The sequence below is a fragment of the Acipenser ruthenus genome, chromosome 11 (assembly GCF_902713425.1).
Source record: "Acipenser ruthenus chromosome 11, fAciRut3.2 maternal haplotype, whole genome shotgun sequence".
Lineage (NCBI taxonomy): Eukaryota > Metazoa > Chordata > Actinopteri > Acipenseriformes > Acipenseridae > Acipenser > Acipenser ruthenus.
The window spans coordinates 33462573-33479509 of NC_081199.1; the positions used below are offsets into that span (position 1 = coordinate 33462573).

The 16937-nt window shown below is 36.1% G+C and overlaps 1 protein-coding gene across 5 annotated transcripts in view; it reads left to right on the plus strand.

The window, feature by feature from the left end:
• LOC117427195 (potassium voltage-gated channel subfamily H member 7-like) overlaps positions 1–13973 on the plus strand; it is a 55068-nt gene extending 41095 nt beyond the window's left edge. For 4 of the 5 annotated variants that reach the window (XM_034045656.3, XM_059033739.1, XM_034045658.3 and 1 more), the window contains 7 exons: positions 1444–1696; positions 5474–5679; positions 7003–7090; positions 9025–9255; positions 10210–10375; positions 11927–12107; positions 12799–13973. In XM_034045656.3, the coding sequence (XP_033901547.1) occupies positions 1444–1696; positions 5474–5679; positions 7003–7090; positions 9025–9255; positions 10210–10375; positions 11927–12107; positions 12799–13065 (1392 nt within the window). In that variant the 3' untranslated portion in view covers positions 13066–13973. The remainder of the gene's footprint in view (positions 1–1443; positions 1697–5473; positions 5680–7002; positions 7091–9024; positions 9256–10209; positions 10376–11926; positions 12108–12798) is intronic. The other variant, XM_034045657.3, reaches the window with a different exon arrangement.
• Positions 13974–16937: the final 2964 nt, after the last annotated feature.

Here is a 16937-nt window from a genome sequence, read left to right on the forward strand (position 1 = left end):
CAGAAGGTAAGTTTTATCAAGTACTTGATCTAGCAAAGGGTTTAATTAACTGTAAATTAATAATAGTTAAGTGGCCAGTGCGCACCTTTAATGTTATATATTGAGAAGGGGGGGTATAGAAAGTGTCTGCAATGTGTATGAATTATGAATAATAATAATAATAATAATAATAATAATAATAATAATAATAATAATAATAATAATAGTTCATATAAAGAAAAAAACTATACAATATAAAACTTTACATTCCAGATATTGAGCACTGTACAGTACCTACCTTGTGAATCACATCACTTATCAGTCCAGACCTTCTCTCAACTTATTTACAAACACAGAATTCACTGTACTTTATATGAAGTGAAGAGAAATGCATTACTGTGAGTGCTGATCCTGTGTAATGGGCAGTGCTGTGTGGTGCACTGCAGTTACCGATTCTGCACCCTATTGATGAGATGAGTTTAAAAAACACACTTCAAACCCACAGAACCCTTGCATAGTAAGGCAGTCACTTGGGTAGTCGTAGGTTTACGTACAGCCTCCTCCTTGGTAAATATAAGGATAAATGTATTAGAGACCAGCTGTACAGCTGCCACTACTTATAATAATATCTAAGACATAGTTTCTAGGTGCTAGTGCCCACTTTTTTTATGTTGTTCAGTTGCTATAAACTGTAAGATGGATATGTTTTTGGAAACCTCTGTCAAATGCTTTGGCTTCATCAGTTAAATTTGTCACTTTTACTTTTAATCAAGAAAGTGTTTATGTCAAGTTCAGTTAAACCATGATGCTCAAAAAGCACACCTCTTTGGCTTGCTGAAATATACTGCTTCTTATCCAGTATATATTAGGCTTTGGTTGGTAAGGAAAAAGTTTTGATTTAAAAAGTAAATAAATAAATAAATAAAATAATGTTAATATTTGAGTGTCCACGACATATAAAAAAGTATTTTTGTCTTTTAAAATAAATTGCTGTCTTAAATCATAATGGGTATAAACATCCCCATGAAACAGTCAATGTCTTTGTTAATTGTACCATATGGAGTGCGTCATCATAACTGGGGTTTCTGTTTTTGCAGTAATTAATTATTTGTTATATCATAGCATGTACAGTCTTAGCATTTTATTTTATCAAGGCAGTGTTTTGTTTTAAGAGTCCCAATTTATTCTGGTGTGTTGTTAATTAGTAAGGAACCCCAAGGAAGGTACAACATGAATGGCAAACAATTACAAAAACAAAGTAATAAATAAATAAATAAATAAATAAATACATTAAGACTCTATCAGCAAATATAATAATTACATTATTCAAATGAGTGAAAGTGTATGGTAGTATTTATCGTATGTTATCTGTATGTCTACCTTACATGTATGTTTTTTTTTCTTTCTGAAATGAATTAAATATAAATTACAAACAACCCTATTTGTAAAATCCTTTCTTGTTAGGTCTTAAAGGGATTTCCGGAGTGTCTGCAGGCTGATATTTGCCTTCACCTCAATCAGAATTTGCTTCAGAGCTGCAAGGCTTTTAGAGGTGCCACCAAAGGCTGTTTGAGAGCTTTGGCCATGAAGTTTAAAACAACCCATTCACCCCCTGGCGACACGCTGGTCCACGGTGGGGATGTTCTGACTGCACTCTATTTCCTGTCTCGAGGCTCAATTGAAATCCTGAAGGATGACATTGTCGTTGCAATACTAGGTTAGTATTTAATGTGTCCCGTACTGTTAAGCTGATTGTCAGTTAAATAGAGAAATACTGTATTTATTTACAATAGTGACTGGTGATTCCTCATTAAGTTCATATTAATGTGACTGAATCAATTAAGCTCTAGTGTCCCTCGATGAAGGCTCTACCATGTGGTAGTTAACCATGAGGGGAGTTATGCATACCGAGCTGAAAGGGGAGAGCGCTAATGAAAGTCATGGTCAGCTACCACACGGTAGAGCCTTCATCGAAACAGCACTATTAAAAAATTATTAGAAAAACATTTTTTCTCATTATTGTCTTTAAACAACACTTTAACCTAGATTTACCTTGAACTTGTAATGATTCCTCGGGTACCCTTTAGCTGAGAAAAGTTTTAGGAAAATAGTCCCGAAAATTTTCATAAATGATTCCATACATAATGAGAGAAAAAAAAGTGTATTAAACAAATAACTTTATACTTAGGAGTTGCTTGTAGTTTATCTGGTCAGTGACAGATATCTGAATGGAGCAATATTACTGACCTGTCAGTCTCGAAATGAAAAGGCCGATACTTGCACAGATTGGTTTTAAATTTGATTTACAGTTGATGCCATGATGTAGCAGCGGTTATAAACTGTCTGATAGAAACCGACTAGAGCTGGAAGCAGATGGTACTGAATCAGGATAAGGTTTGGTGTTTCATTAAAAAAAAAAAAAAAAACTGGATGATTCTTGAAGGATGCAAATTTTATAATTATATTTATAGTTCATGCATGATTATATCTGAATTCTGTCACTTATTGTAAGGGTTGTTTATTGTGTGATATTTAGCCTTTGGCAGGAACATGCACTAAATATAACAACACGTGCTGTAACTAAAATAACATAAACGGGTCATACAATAGAATTGAAAAGCATGGTTCAATGAAAGATGGATTTGGCCCTGAAAGCCCCAAGAAAACAAAGATTAGAAGCATGCTCAATTAAATACAGTTCTTTTCAGTTAAACCACATTGATTTCAATGTTCAAGTGTGAGAAAAGCATTGAATGTGGTCCAGAGCTGCTCCAGCTATTCTCTAAGTGATTCCCGGTTTATTTATTTTTCAATTCTGGCTTTCATGAAAACGCAAGAATAAGTTGTTTGAACCTCAGATAATTTTGATATTTTTCTTTTCCAAAAGTGTCCTTGTTATGTAGAATAAACCAGAAATTGCATACAGCTTATAATGAGCTCTGTGTCATTAATGGGCACAGGTGAAATGCTTCCAGTTGAGCCTGCTGATAATTGCCTTTTCAAATGTAATATTTGCTAATTTGCAAAGTCTGACATTCCCTCAGGTACCCAACATGATACAAGACCGTATTAATGAATTTTTTAGAAAAGTTGTAGCTAAATAATAATATATTCAAATTGCTGTCGAGATACTGAACTGTTTTGTTTTTTTTTCATTGCCTGCATACATCACTTTGTATATTTTCTTTTCATTGCCTGCATACATCACTTTGTCCATGCGACACTGCTAGCTCTATCTTCATATCACACTCCTCATGGACCTGGAGGATGACATTTCCATTTTGCACTTCCACATTGTGTAGAGCCTGGAACCTGCTGAGTTCCACGTAAGAGCTACTGAGCACACTGCTTTGCAACAGCAGAGCCAAGAGAGAGAGAGAGAGAGAGAGAGAGAGAGATTTATTGAATCGCTTTTTCTGTTATTTAACCTAAAGGTCCTGGTGACACACTGTAAATCTGAAGTCAATGGTCATTTCCATCCCTGAGTTATTGACAGTTCCTTAGTATAATTAGGTTATTTTTCAGTGCTGGTGTCTCTCAATGCTGCTAGCATCTAGCAGATGTTCAAGGCTAAGCCTTACTTAAACTGTTCATTTTTTACAGTGTAAACGGTCTTCAGAGAAACTCCTGACATAATAAGGCCACACTGCAGCAACTCTTCAGCAAATCTTCACAACCTTATGTATTCATTCCTAAAACAAACCACACAGAGTTAATTAAAACCTAAAGTAATAAGCCCAAAGTTAATTAAGAAACCAGCATGTTAATTGTGTATGTGAAATAAGGCTTGTGATGCTTTATTTTTTTATTTCGTTGTGCTGTTATTATTAAGTATGAGGGAAGTAAAAAATAAAATAGGTTATATGATGTTAGCTGGCATAGGCCAGCAACCCTGTGTGCCTGCGTACTGCTTTATATGAAGTAGGTATGGCAGGAGGAAGCCTGGGGGGTTTCGCTCTCTTGGACTGCTAATGTTGCACTATTGCAGGGGGTGACGGCTCTGTTTATTTGAACAGCCCATGCTGAAATTGGCAGGCTTGGTTACATTCAAACAAGAATTTTCAGAGAAGGTAATTAACACATGACAGCCATGACATTGTCATTGAAGCCAGGTCACTGTGAGTCAGCAACAGTACTGCATATGAGCTAAAGGAATTTTGTACAAAAGAAAGTTCAAAGAAAAAAGAAGGTATCACTGTTGTAGCACACCTCCTACCAATATATATATATACCATATTACTTCGAATTAACACCACCCTCGATTTTAACGCTGCCCTCGAATTAACGCCTCACTCAGATATCAGCTTTTTAATAGACACCGCCCTCGAATAAACGCAGCTCTCAGTAAAGAAACGTAAAGGTATTTTTTTCTACCCCTGCTCAAAAAATAAAGAAACGCGCAACTCTGCCTATGTACATGACACCCCCGAAGAGACTGCAACCTCAATCCAGCATGTAATACAAACTGATGTACACCCACCTTAGTAAGCAAATGTCATTTTATAGTACAGTCCCGACAGACAACCCAAGATGAACTACTTACAGCACAGCAGTCCTTCACGTCCCTTTTTTCCAGCAGAGTTCAGTGCCAACACAGCAGGGGATAAAACAAGGGCTGCCTGTTTACCTCGTCATCAGCTTGGATGGTGAAAACTTAAACTCAGAGGAACTTAAGCTTTGCCGTCACTCCAAGCGCTGTCCGAAAGCTGGCTGAAGATATCTTGTTGTAGGGGGTTTGGTTGTTTAGTTTTTTATTCAATTGGAATTTTACTCAGTCCTGTACAATTATATAAAAAAAAAACTTGCTTACTATCTATGAAAATATTTAGTTTTGGTTTCTCTTACAGAGAAATTACAAACAAGCAGCTAAATTACAGTGAGAAAAAAAAATAAACAAGTAGGATATATTTTAGTTTTAACAGAAATCAAATCGATATTCACCTAATAGGCTCTCGTTAACTGTCAGTAAATGTACTGTATTCAAGCCCCAAAAACACACAACAGCATAGTGTTGCAGGTCGGAGCCTCTCATGGCGTTGTTTCTAAAATGCCTTAAATCATTTAATAAAATACTGCAGCATTTGTAAAGCATAGTATTATTAATAAAGGCCACCCTCGTATAATCGCTGTCCTCGTTTAAGGGCCGCAGTCATTTTGATCAATTTAAAATAAACGCTGTGGCGGCAAATTGAAGTAATACGGTATATTATTATTATTATTATTTATTTCTTAGCAGACGCCCTTATCCAGGGCGACTTACAATCGTATATATATATATTTAATTACAGAATTATTGTTAACCATTGTCATGGTTACAGAGCAAAAGCTAATACACCAGCTCCTTTTGTGCTTGACCAATAACTTTTTCCTGATCAGTTTAAAATTAACTTTTTGCTTACAATAAACAGAGCATATATCAAATCAATCAAAATAAAGATGGATGCACCACGTGTTTGTGGCATTAATAATTAACCATGAATGTGTTTGTCCTTAGGGAAGAATGACATATTTGGAGAAATGATCCATCTGTATGCAAAACCTGGAAAGTCCAATGCAGATGTCAGAGCTTTAACGTATTGTGATCTGCATAAAATTCAAAGAGAAGATCTCCTGGAGGTCCTGGATATGTATCCAGAGTTTGCGGATTACTTTTTGACTAATTTGGAGCTAACATTTAACCTAAGAGATGATAATTCCAAGGTATGTCTTCCAGAATTTGTTTAAGCTATTGAATGCCTACGGTAAAACACTGATACCTGTAACACTGCAGCAGTGTAATCATAACATACTGTTTTTATATTTTTACCAAGAAACCATTCTGATCTTGAAAGCTTAGCAGGGGCTGACATGCTTAATGCTTGACAGTTTTGCATCACTTAGAATTTTAGGATTGAGACGTAATAAAAATAAAAGATATGAACATAATTTAGATATTTTGTTTGACATCATATAATCAAAGAAACTACAAAATTGATATCGCAAAAGTCTACCGGAAGCCATAATAGTAGGACAGTATTTCATGTTAGATTTTGAAATGTCACATTTTTCAATTGTAAAAGTATAGCTATGCTATGTATGGTTGTGTGGTTTCATAACTATTTCTAAAATACAGCATTTTCTAAGTGCTTTTAAGTATAAAACAAAGCATGAGCAAATTATAAAACTGGTGTGAAATGGTAAGAATAAAGTTATGCCCTATAAAGTATATGTTCATGTACTATAAAACGAAGAACAAAACACAGTTAAAACAGGCATATGAGCTTTCTGGAAACAAAAGGACAACTGTCTCAACCCATTTATTACTACGGCATATGGCTTGTGTGATGTCGGGTAGGGGAATCAGTTAGTGCAGATGGTTTTGCAGAACCTTATACTGTTACAATATAAATATATATTTGTATACTGTGATTATGTGGTAAAAATACATTTCCAGAGTTGCCACAAAAAAGGCTTGCTAGATCTAAATAATACATGGCAGTTATAATGGTGTCCATTTTCCCAAAAAGTGTACATCTACACAGAACATTAACATGTAAATGCCATTTTGTTTAAATTTAGAATCTCCAATTATTTTACCCCCAATTATTATTATTATTTCTCCCTCACCACGGCGATTCCCCACACAGCTCAGGGACCCGAGGCTCAGTGCGCGTCCTCTGATCCCACGGGCCAATCGTCCTCTTTTTACAACCAGGAACTCCAGAGTGGATATCAGCAGGCTACCGGCCTCTGGAGGACAAAGACCAGCAAAGCAAATGTCCGCCACTGGCCTGTAGGGGTCGCCGCAGAGCGGTGAAGAGAAACAGTCTAAACCAGATGCCACTTCCCCAAACCCGGGAGCGCCAAAGCCAATGCAGCGCCCCCACGGAATCCCCAGTGAGGACTGGCTGCCTCGCACAACCAGGATTCGAACTTGAGATCTCTGGTTGTACGACTCACCCTGCACGCCGTGTGGCAGTGCTTTTACAAGGGGAGCCATTTGGGGACCCCCATTTGCATTTTTTTCCTTTTTATTTTATACAGACTGACTATTCACAAAGTAATGATTCAGATGAGGATGACGGTACAGTTCGTAAAAGAAAAAATTCCTTTAAACGCAAAACAGAGAGAGGTAAGTATTTTTTTTTCACTGAATAGCTAATAAAAAGGGTCTATTTTGCATTTGCTATTTTATTGATTTATGTTTGTATTATTAGATATTGTTACTTAATTAAACCTGCTTGCTGATGATAAGTAGCAATGGAAATAGCACCTTTTGGCAGCCTGAGAAATCCCTTAGACAGTATTTCAAAGACAACTTCTGAAGGCTGCATGCTGTTTTTCTAGCTGTAAACAGCTGTTGTTCAATGGAAGGGGTGACTCATTTAGGCATAGTGAAGGGAAAGATAGAAGCCAGGTTATTCTGATACAATGCTGACAAAGAATATAATAAGCACACATAGAGTGCATGGCAGTCATACTACAAGCAGTACTATTAAAGAGTAATACAGAGTAATTTTTTTCAAATGCAGTATTTTACACTCAATAAGAAAAAGTTAGGAGCGCATTCATCAAGCATTAGCATACAAATAAATGCATTGAAGTCATATGTATTCCCTGAATTTAGATAAAGACTTGAATTTCTGCTATGGCACAACATTAGTTAACAAAAGATTGTAGCTACCCTTGAGTCAATTCAGAACCCTGGACAGATCATGTAGGGGATTCCCCAACCACCAAACTCTTGGTTAGGAAGCTGAGATTAAAAGCTAGCTATATGCTAATGTACTACAGAAGGAAAGACAGTAATTTGATAGACTGCTACTGATAATTGTCAGCACGAAGACTCTGTTCACTAAATTTATTAAAATAAATAAAAGGAACAAAGGACTGTAGTCGTATAGCATTACAGGGAGGTTATATTTGGCTTAGCATGTGGCCTTACCTAACACCAGATTTATTACAAGCCATTCAAACTAAGGGTATTCCTTGCCCTTCTCAACTTTCATTATTGCTTAAGCCTTTTGTTCTGGTAACAGTAGTAAGCAGAGCACCGACCAATCGACCAATATATATATATAACATTTTAAAAAGGTAATGTAGGTACACAAAAATGTGAATAATTGATATACTGGCACTGCTTAAAACAGGAGAATAAGGCCTTCTTTTGTGTTGTAAACTCTCTCAAATAAAATTACATTAGAGACACCCCCTTTTTGGAGATGATGGTTTTACCTTGAGATTATTACACTGGTCAGCACATATGTGTGTGCAGGTATAATGCTCTGACGTTCTGGATTCTAACCACTCTGTGAGAAGAGATGAGTTTGAAAAGCTCTCTAACCATGAATGCAGATGAGCCTGCATTGAGGTTAAGCCGCTACTTGTGGTGTGCTTGGTTGCCGGTTCGACCCAGCCTCTGCCCTATTACACATGTATGACATTTCTGTCTTTTGCACAGACCTTTTGTTAAAGAAACAGCATTTTAGTGATGGAAAATGTTTACCTTTGGGGGTGAATTAAACTGAAACTCCCAAATCACAAAAGCTCAGATGATGTAAGCAGCAAGATAAGATTCCCTCTCTACAGCAGACATAAACAAAGAACAAAATGCAACCCAGATTAACATTCACTCATGTATGATTCAGTCTGGCACACACACACACACACACACACACACACAAGCTAAACAGATATGCGTGTAAAGGAGAGTTTGTGTTTTAATTACTGTACCAAAAGCTTTTAGTAATATTAACGAGACACTGCTTTATCAAAATCTTGCTTATGGCATTCTTTAAATGGAAATTGTTTTCCAAACATAATCAGAAACCTAATTTATTTAGCTTTTTTGCTTGAAGCGCTGAAAGATATTACATTCTGACTGAAATGTACAAATTATTCTTGAGTAGTCATGCACAATATGTACTGCAGTGTAATTTTGTGTAGGTAGTCACATCCTGTTTATTTTACAATAAAATGCATGCATACTGATTAGTAAATAAAGTACTGAGATTGAAATCCAATCTGAAGTTTCCCTACACCCTGATGATTATTTCCTTTCTGCAGTGGTGAGCAGTGAAGATAAGGATGGTGACACAACAAAAGAGAACCTGACATATTTCCAATGTTCAAATAAAGATTCAGAAGAGAGGAAAGACAGCTCATTATCTTTTTCAACCACTGTGGAAGAAGAAACAAAGCCATTATGTTCTGGTATCATTGGCTATCCTGCATTCGTTCATCCAGTTGAGATCCAGACCAAAAGCAGACTTGAAAAACTGAGTCATTCTTACAAAGGTAACATCCTGTACCTACATTTATAAAGTTGGTGGAAGAACTGTAGCTTGTAGTTTTGAAGCCAGGCAAATAACAATGATACCCAAATGTTGCTCACTTTGAATATATTATTCAGTTGAATGCTTTTTAAAAGCATGCCTTAATTAATAAACACATAGGGGCGTTTGTGGAGAGTGTTGAAGTCTTAACTAGTGTGTTTTTTATTTTAGTTTTTTCCCAAAAACTGGAGTAAAAAACTGTTGTAAGTGGGTCTGATTCCTGGTAATTGCATCTCCAGTTCCCTCCCTAAAAGTAAAATATCCTGCTTTATACTATATCTCCCCTCTCATATTGCAGCGACTTAATTTTCAGGAATTGTTTGATGCTACGTAAGAGAAACTGCAAACTGGAAAGCTGCACGAGTCTCATAGCTTTTTGGATGCACATACTGCATTCGTTCTAGATTTATTTTACCCCTTATATTTAATTGTACCAAATAAACCTCCAAAGCAGGTATCTACCGGAGTAGAGAGTGATAAACTGTATGTATCTCCCTTTCATCTCATTATTAGTGGGCTATGCAATGTATGCGTGGATGATTCTTGTAACCAAGTGTTTTTATCTGATGACATTTTCCAGGAATGCCCTGGCAATTGATTTAAATTGCACAGTAACCTTAAAATCAATCAGTTGATATTTAACCTGTCCTGTAACAGACTGGGCTTGCTCGTTTTGGTCATTTGACCTTTTATATAAGTGCTGAGATTGTGACCCTTATTGTTGGAGGCTGAAATTGAAAAAATAGCAATATACTGTGTTATACCAGCATACCAGTGAATGATTTATCTTGCTCCGATCTTGTCTTTTGTAACTGTGTTGATTAATAACAATGCCCTCTATACAAATGGTTCTGGGTGTACAAAAAGAAAAGTCTCGGGTTACATGTTCCATTTGGTGTAATCTCCTTTGTTACAGATCCCACAGCTGGAGAATGGGAGAGAAAAAAACCAAAGGAATATCCCGATGAGTCAGCACAATCTGCATTATCTCAAGCTGCAAGAGGTCTCTCAGAAACTGAAAGTGATATTATGTATGGGGAAGTGGAGCACAGATTAGACTTGCTTCAGGAACAGCTACATAGGTAATGGAAAACTCAGTAATAATACAAGCTTCCTGTTAGATTAAGGGGTCATACTGATTTGACTGTATCTTATTTTTGCTTGTCTGGATTCTCTGATCATACTTTTGTAGTTTGGATATTGGGCTAACTGTCAACCACCATTTACAAGTTACAGTAAATGAAATCAGTCATAAGAGAACAAAGCCAATGGCCGAATGTGGAATGTGGAAAAGCAGATTTTAAACAACAAAAAAATGCAATAATACTAAATATGCAAGAAACAAAAAAAAATAAACACTGTTTTATTTGGTTCACGGTAGATTGGTAAAATATTATGGTATTCAAAAAGGTGTTTACAGTATGTCTGGTACTATACAAGAAATGCCTATGAATAACTGTTTCTCAGGTCAAGGATAATTTCCAAAAACAATACCCACACCTACACAAATTAAAGAAAGTGTTCCCTAGCCTGCTTGAATGTCTTCTAACAAAAAATAAAATACACATTTTAAAGCTTTTCAATATGATACATTTAACGGTAGGGTTTCGTTATTGCAAATGCAGTTCAATTGTTGTTCTAAAACCATTGCCATTATTTTAGTCCTACATTTATTTTAGCTCTTTAATCTAGGTTTATTTTATTTAAAAGAAAATGTGAACTAGTCTTGAGGCTGCAGTAACAGTTAAGAATATCTGGATAATGTGCAGTTTAATAATCCAGTTTCAGCCATGTTTACATACTGGAATAATTAGATTTTAAGAACACACGTTTGTTATTTAGGGATTTAGAAACAGTCCCAGCAGTGAGGGACACACAGGCCATCTGTTCTGTTCTTTGTGAGCAGACCGCACAATCTGTTAAATAATGAGAGCAACAGCGCCACCTGCTGTTTTTTTTTTTTTTACTAAATCACAGACATTTAAAAAAAGCATGTGGAATTTGAGTCTGGTACTATACTATATGTTAAAGAAATGTCTCCATTTGCTTGTGTAACACAGGCAGTGTTGTGTGTCACTGCCATTATGGGTTCTGTCCTGTCCCCTGTCGGTGAGATGAGGAGGATGTTAAAAGCTCTATTTTTATTTTATTTCATTTTTTTACTTTGAAATTTTGAGGAGGCACTGAGGAGCCTCCACTGGTGGGCACATATTCACTCTCCAGGTGAAATCACCAGGAAAGTGCAAGACTACCTGAAAGTATGGTTTGCAAACCGAGACATATCTAACTTAATATAATGCATACTTTGAGCAACATAAAAAAAATCAACATAAACTAATGTACCTTTGCTGGGAAAATGTATGGAATTTTTCTCCAGCTCCCTGTATTTCTGTAGAAGTCGGCTAGTTTGGGATCTTTACGGCATTGTAGCACTTGATGCAATTCCCCAAGGAAGGCTTTATCCTGCCAATGCATTTAGTAAAAGCACATAACCCCTGCTGCTTTTTTTAAAGTATTTACTTTTTCTTCTACCTAGTTGCAGGTATCATTTTGTTAGCTACAGTACAACCAATTTGCTGATGAATTTGTGAATCGATCATAACTTTTTTAAATTTATTTTTTTACTTTACCAGGCTGGAATCACAGATGACGACTGACATGCAAACAATTCTTCAGATACTGCAGCGGCAATCCACATTAGGGCCCCCTGCTTACAGCACAGTCACTGCCAGTTCAGAGTATCAGAGACCAGCCATTCGAGTTCAGCCTATTGCAGCAATAAAAACAGACAGGAGCTTCAGCACTTCATCACAGGTAACATAATGTAATATAATAAACCCTGAAAAAATATTCAACATAGCCCACTAAAATCATACAAGTAGACATTTATTTACCAAGCCTAAACCTTCACATGCCAAGCAGAATTTAACTATGAATGTGTATCTCTGTAGCATGCTCAGCTTGTTTTGATTTTGACTCAAGATTCCAATGGTTTTATGAAGCTGTGAAAGTCAACGCTTAGATGTTTGCCAGTATAACCTGTATTATATGACAAGTGGAAACTTTCACAGGGATTCAAAATACTGTCATCCAGCGATAAAGCAATATGGTGCAGACACTGGCAATGACTGATTTAGTTTAGGAACTTAAAACTCTAAAGCAGATGTCATATTCTCAGAAGATAATTTAGCTTCCTTAGTGCAACAGGAACATGACCAAACAACTCAATATCATCAACTAGAGGACAGATGTGCACTTGGATAGAACAGTATCCCTTGCTAGTATTACATCCTCAACTTCAATTTGACTTGTATCCACTAGGAAGATTGTTATAACCTTGTACATTCAATGCACCCGGTAGTTATCTGTTAATTAGCACACTGGGTCCCCTGTTGCCATGCCTGAATATATTATCACTTCAATTATTTAAGCCAAAAAATAACAAATTAATCAAACAACAAAAAACATATTTTGATTCCCTAGTTTCCTTTGTTTGTTTTTTCAGAGTCCCGAATTTTTAGACTTGGAAAAGCCCGCTCTAAAATCCAAAGAATCCCTATCCAGCGGGGTGCACCTGAACACAGCATCAGAAGATAATTTAGCTTCCTTTTTGGAACAGGAACGTGACCGAACAAGTCCATTTCATCAACAGCAGTCCAAATCTTTTCTTCTTCCAAGTAGACATCCTTCCCTGCCAGATTCTTCTCCAAGTACCATAGGAATGTTGGGCCTGCATAGGCAGGTTTCAGATCCTGGTCTTCCTGGGAAATAGTCTCAACCCAAATGACCTGTTCTGCCATTATTGTGGCTGTTCGTATTCTTTACAAATCAAAATCCTCTTATGTTTGACTCAGGGGTCTACAAGGATACTGTCATATGCAAGAATGCTGTAGAGATTCCTAACCATAACCTATAAAGTTGTTGTTCATTTTATATTTTTTATGGAACACTGCCAGCTAAACAAGGCACCTTACATGCTTGTTTCAAAACAGAAATGCATGCAGGGAACTGTTTTATGTTGCATGATGATTTGAATCCAATTACTTGTTTAAAGGAGAATCTGTTTTGATGTTGCATGTTTTCTAGGCAAAGTGCACTGCTTTTTTTTTAAAGTTGTACAGAATATAAATTACTTGAACCAAACTTTGATAAAAGCACACGTCGAAATCAGAGATACTCCAAGTATTTTGCAGTGTGCTTTTTTTTAATCCAGTTCATGTTTTTAACATGGCTGAATAAGAAAAAAACTTACAATTTCGTATCATAAATATTTTAAATATACAGCCACTGATAAGGTTCGCAAGTCACTGATGCAATAACGTTCCTAAAACTCGATTCAAAGGCATCATTCCCATGAAGTTACATTTTATCTGAAACCACTAAAGTGAAAATAATTTTACTTAGAATGACATTGCACTAATGACGACCAGTATACCGCACAATTGATTCCATGACCATTGAAGGTCAATAATATATATTATATAGTATTTAGTTCTGAAATTAGTAACCTGGGTCTGTTAACAGGGAAGGAAGAACATTTTTTTTTTTTTTATGGTATTAATTTTGACCCATGGTTATATACAATTTTTGTCTCCATTTTTTCAGCGATTGATAGTGATAAATGCACATCACGTAGTGGTCTTATGACTTCTGTATTGCTAAGCCAGATGTGCCACTGGGGTCAATCATATATATATATATATATAAAAATATATATATATATATATATATATATATATATATATATATATATATATATATATATATACAGTACTGTGCAAAAGTTTTAGGCAGGTGTGAAAAAATACTGTAAAGTAAGAATGCTTTCAAAAATAGACATGTTATTAGTTTATATTTATCAATTAACAAAATGCAAAGTGAGTGAACAGAAGAAAAATCTACATCAAATCAATATTTGGTGTGACCACCCTTTGCCTTCAAAACAGCATCAATTCTTCTAGGTACACTTGCACACAATTTTTGAAGGAACTCGGCAGGTAGGTTGGCCCAAACATTTTGGAGAACTAACCACAGTTCTTCTGTGGATTTAGGCAGCCTCAGTTGCTTCTCTCTCTTCATGTAATCCCAGACAGACTCGATGATGTTGAGATCAGGGCTCTGTGGGGGCCATACCATCACTTCCAGGACTCCTTGTTCTTCTTTACGCTGAAGATAGTTCTTAATGACTTTCGCTGTATGTTTGGGGTCGTTGTCATGCTGCAGAATAAATTTGGGGCCAATCAGATGCCTCCCTGATGGTATTGCATGATGGATAAGTATCTGCCTGTACTTCTCAGCATTGAGGAGACCATTAATTCTGACCAAATCCCCAACTCCATTTGCAGAAATGCAGCCCCGAACTTGCAAGGAACCTCCACCATGCTTCACTGTTGCCTGCAGACACTCATTCGTGTCTGCAGCCCTTCGGCGAACAAACTGCCTTCTGCTACAGCCAAATATTTCAAATTTTGACTCATCAGTCCAGAGCACCTGCTGCCATTTTTCTGCACCCTAGTTCCTGTGTTTTCGTGCATAGTTGAGTCGCTTGGCCTTGTTTCCACGTCGGAGGTATGGCTTTTTGGCCGCAAGTCTTCCATGAAGGCCACTTCTGACCAGACTTCTCCGGACAGTAGATGGGTGTACCAGGGTCCCACTGTTTTCTGCCAATTCTGAGCTGATGGCACTGCTGGACATCTTCCGATTGCGAAGGGAACTAAGCATGATGTGTCTTTCATCTGCTGCAGTAAGTTTCTTTGGCCGACCACTGCGTCTACGGTCCTCAACGTTGCCCGTTTCTTTGTGCTTCTTCAAAAGAGCTTGGATAGCACATCTGGAAACCCCTGTCTGCCTTGAAATTTCTGCCTGGGAGAGACCTTGCTGATGCAGTATAACTACCTTGTGTCTTGTTGCTGTGCTCAGTCTTGCCATGGTGTATGACTTTTGACAGTAAACTGTCTTCAGCAACCTCACCTTGTTAGCTGAGTTTGGCTGTTCCTCACCCAGTTTTATTCCTCCTACACAGCTGTTTCTGTTTCAGTTAATGAATGTGTTTCAACCTACATATTGAATTGATGATCATTAGCACCTGTTTGGTATAATTGTTTAATCATACACCTGACTATATGCCTACAAAATCTCTGACTTTGTGCAAGTGTACCTAGAAGAATTGATGCTGTTTTGAAGGCAAAGGGTGGTCACACCAAATATGGATTTGATTTAGATTTTTCTTCTGTTCACTCACTTTGCATTTAGTTAATTGATAAATATAATCTATTAACATGTCTATTTTTGAAAGCATTCTTACTTTACAGCATTTTTTCACACCTGCCTAAAACATTTGCACAGTACTGTATATATGTATCTTTTTTTTTAATATCCTTGCAATAAATATTTCTGAAATAACGTTGAGTAAAAATGTGTGTTTTGGGGGGGGGGTTACATTAAGAGGTGGCAGTTTGATAGGAGTGTGTTCAGTATCTCCATATTTCAACATTATTATAAGGACCGATTGTTCCAGTTCACATTTTTAAAACAATCAACTGCTCTTCATAACAAGTGCTTATAAAAACAAACAAAAAAATTCACATCACTCTAACTTAAACCCATCAATCTCAGTTAATGCATGTTTGTGCAGTATTATCCAGCAGGCAAAATGTATAACTAAAATGGGGATTATGAACTAAAGAAACTAAACAACAAAAGAAAACATTATAACAGAAGTAGCATGTTAAAAGTTTAGATTGGTGTGATTTGTACCAGTAAAAAAAAAAAAATGTGTATGTTTAAGAAATCTAGACAAATAATAATAATAATAATAATAAAAATAAATAATCTTACTTCAATTTCCAAAGAAATTCAGATTGTTTCGTTCCTTAGCTTTCCCTTTGGAACACAACTTGAAGTGTATAGTAGAACTGGTAAGTTTGTTTTCATGAAGTTGCATAGGGTATTGTAATATCAAACAACTTCTGTACATCTAGTAATCCCTTTTACAGTATATTTCACTTTGCATGCACTTGTTTTAGGGCTTCCTGTGTGAAAGAATATGCTCTATTTATTCATAGCATTGTTTCTGTGTAACAATTCAACATTTCAGCTTGCATATTTTTCACAAACTGCAAATATTGTGTAAATATAATGTGATAAAATACCTTTTGGAAAAGAAAATGGTTAACAGATTTGATTTAAAAAAAAGCAAAGTATTGGGTTGTTGATTTTAATAGATGTGATTTTTCTAATGTTATATTTGAGACATTAAACAATTGTCATATAACAAAATGTATGGCTGTCTTTGAAGCTGTACATGTAACATGCTGAATTATTTATTTCAAAACATATGTACCGTTTTTAAGCCCTGGCTTATTATATAAAAACAATACAAAGATTACAAAAAAAGAAAAAATAAATAAAATAAAATGGTACAGGTCTGGTACCAGTACCACCACTTTAATAAGTTAGTCTTAATTCCATAAAAAATACATACCATGCTCTAAAAAAGTTAAATAAAAATAGAACACATTACAAATTCATCACGATCAAGAGAGCAGTAATCATTTAGATTTGCCTGTTTTTGCACAAATAGTATTGGGAAAATTTCACTTTTTAATCTCCTAGTGCATTAGACAGTTGTTTCTAAGCATTTAT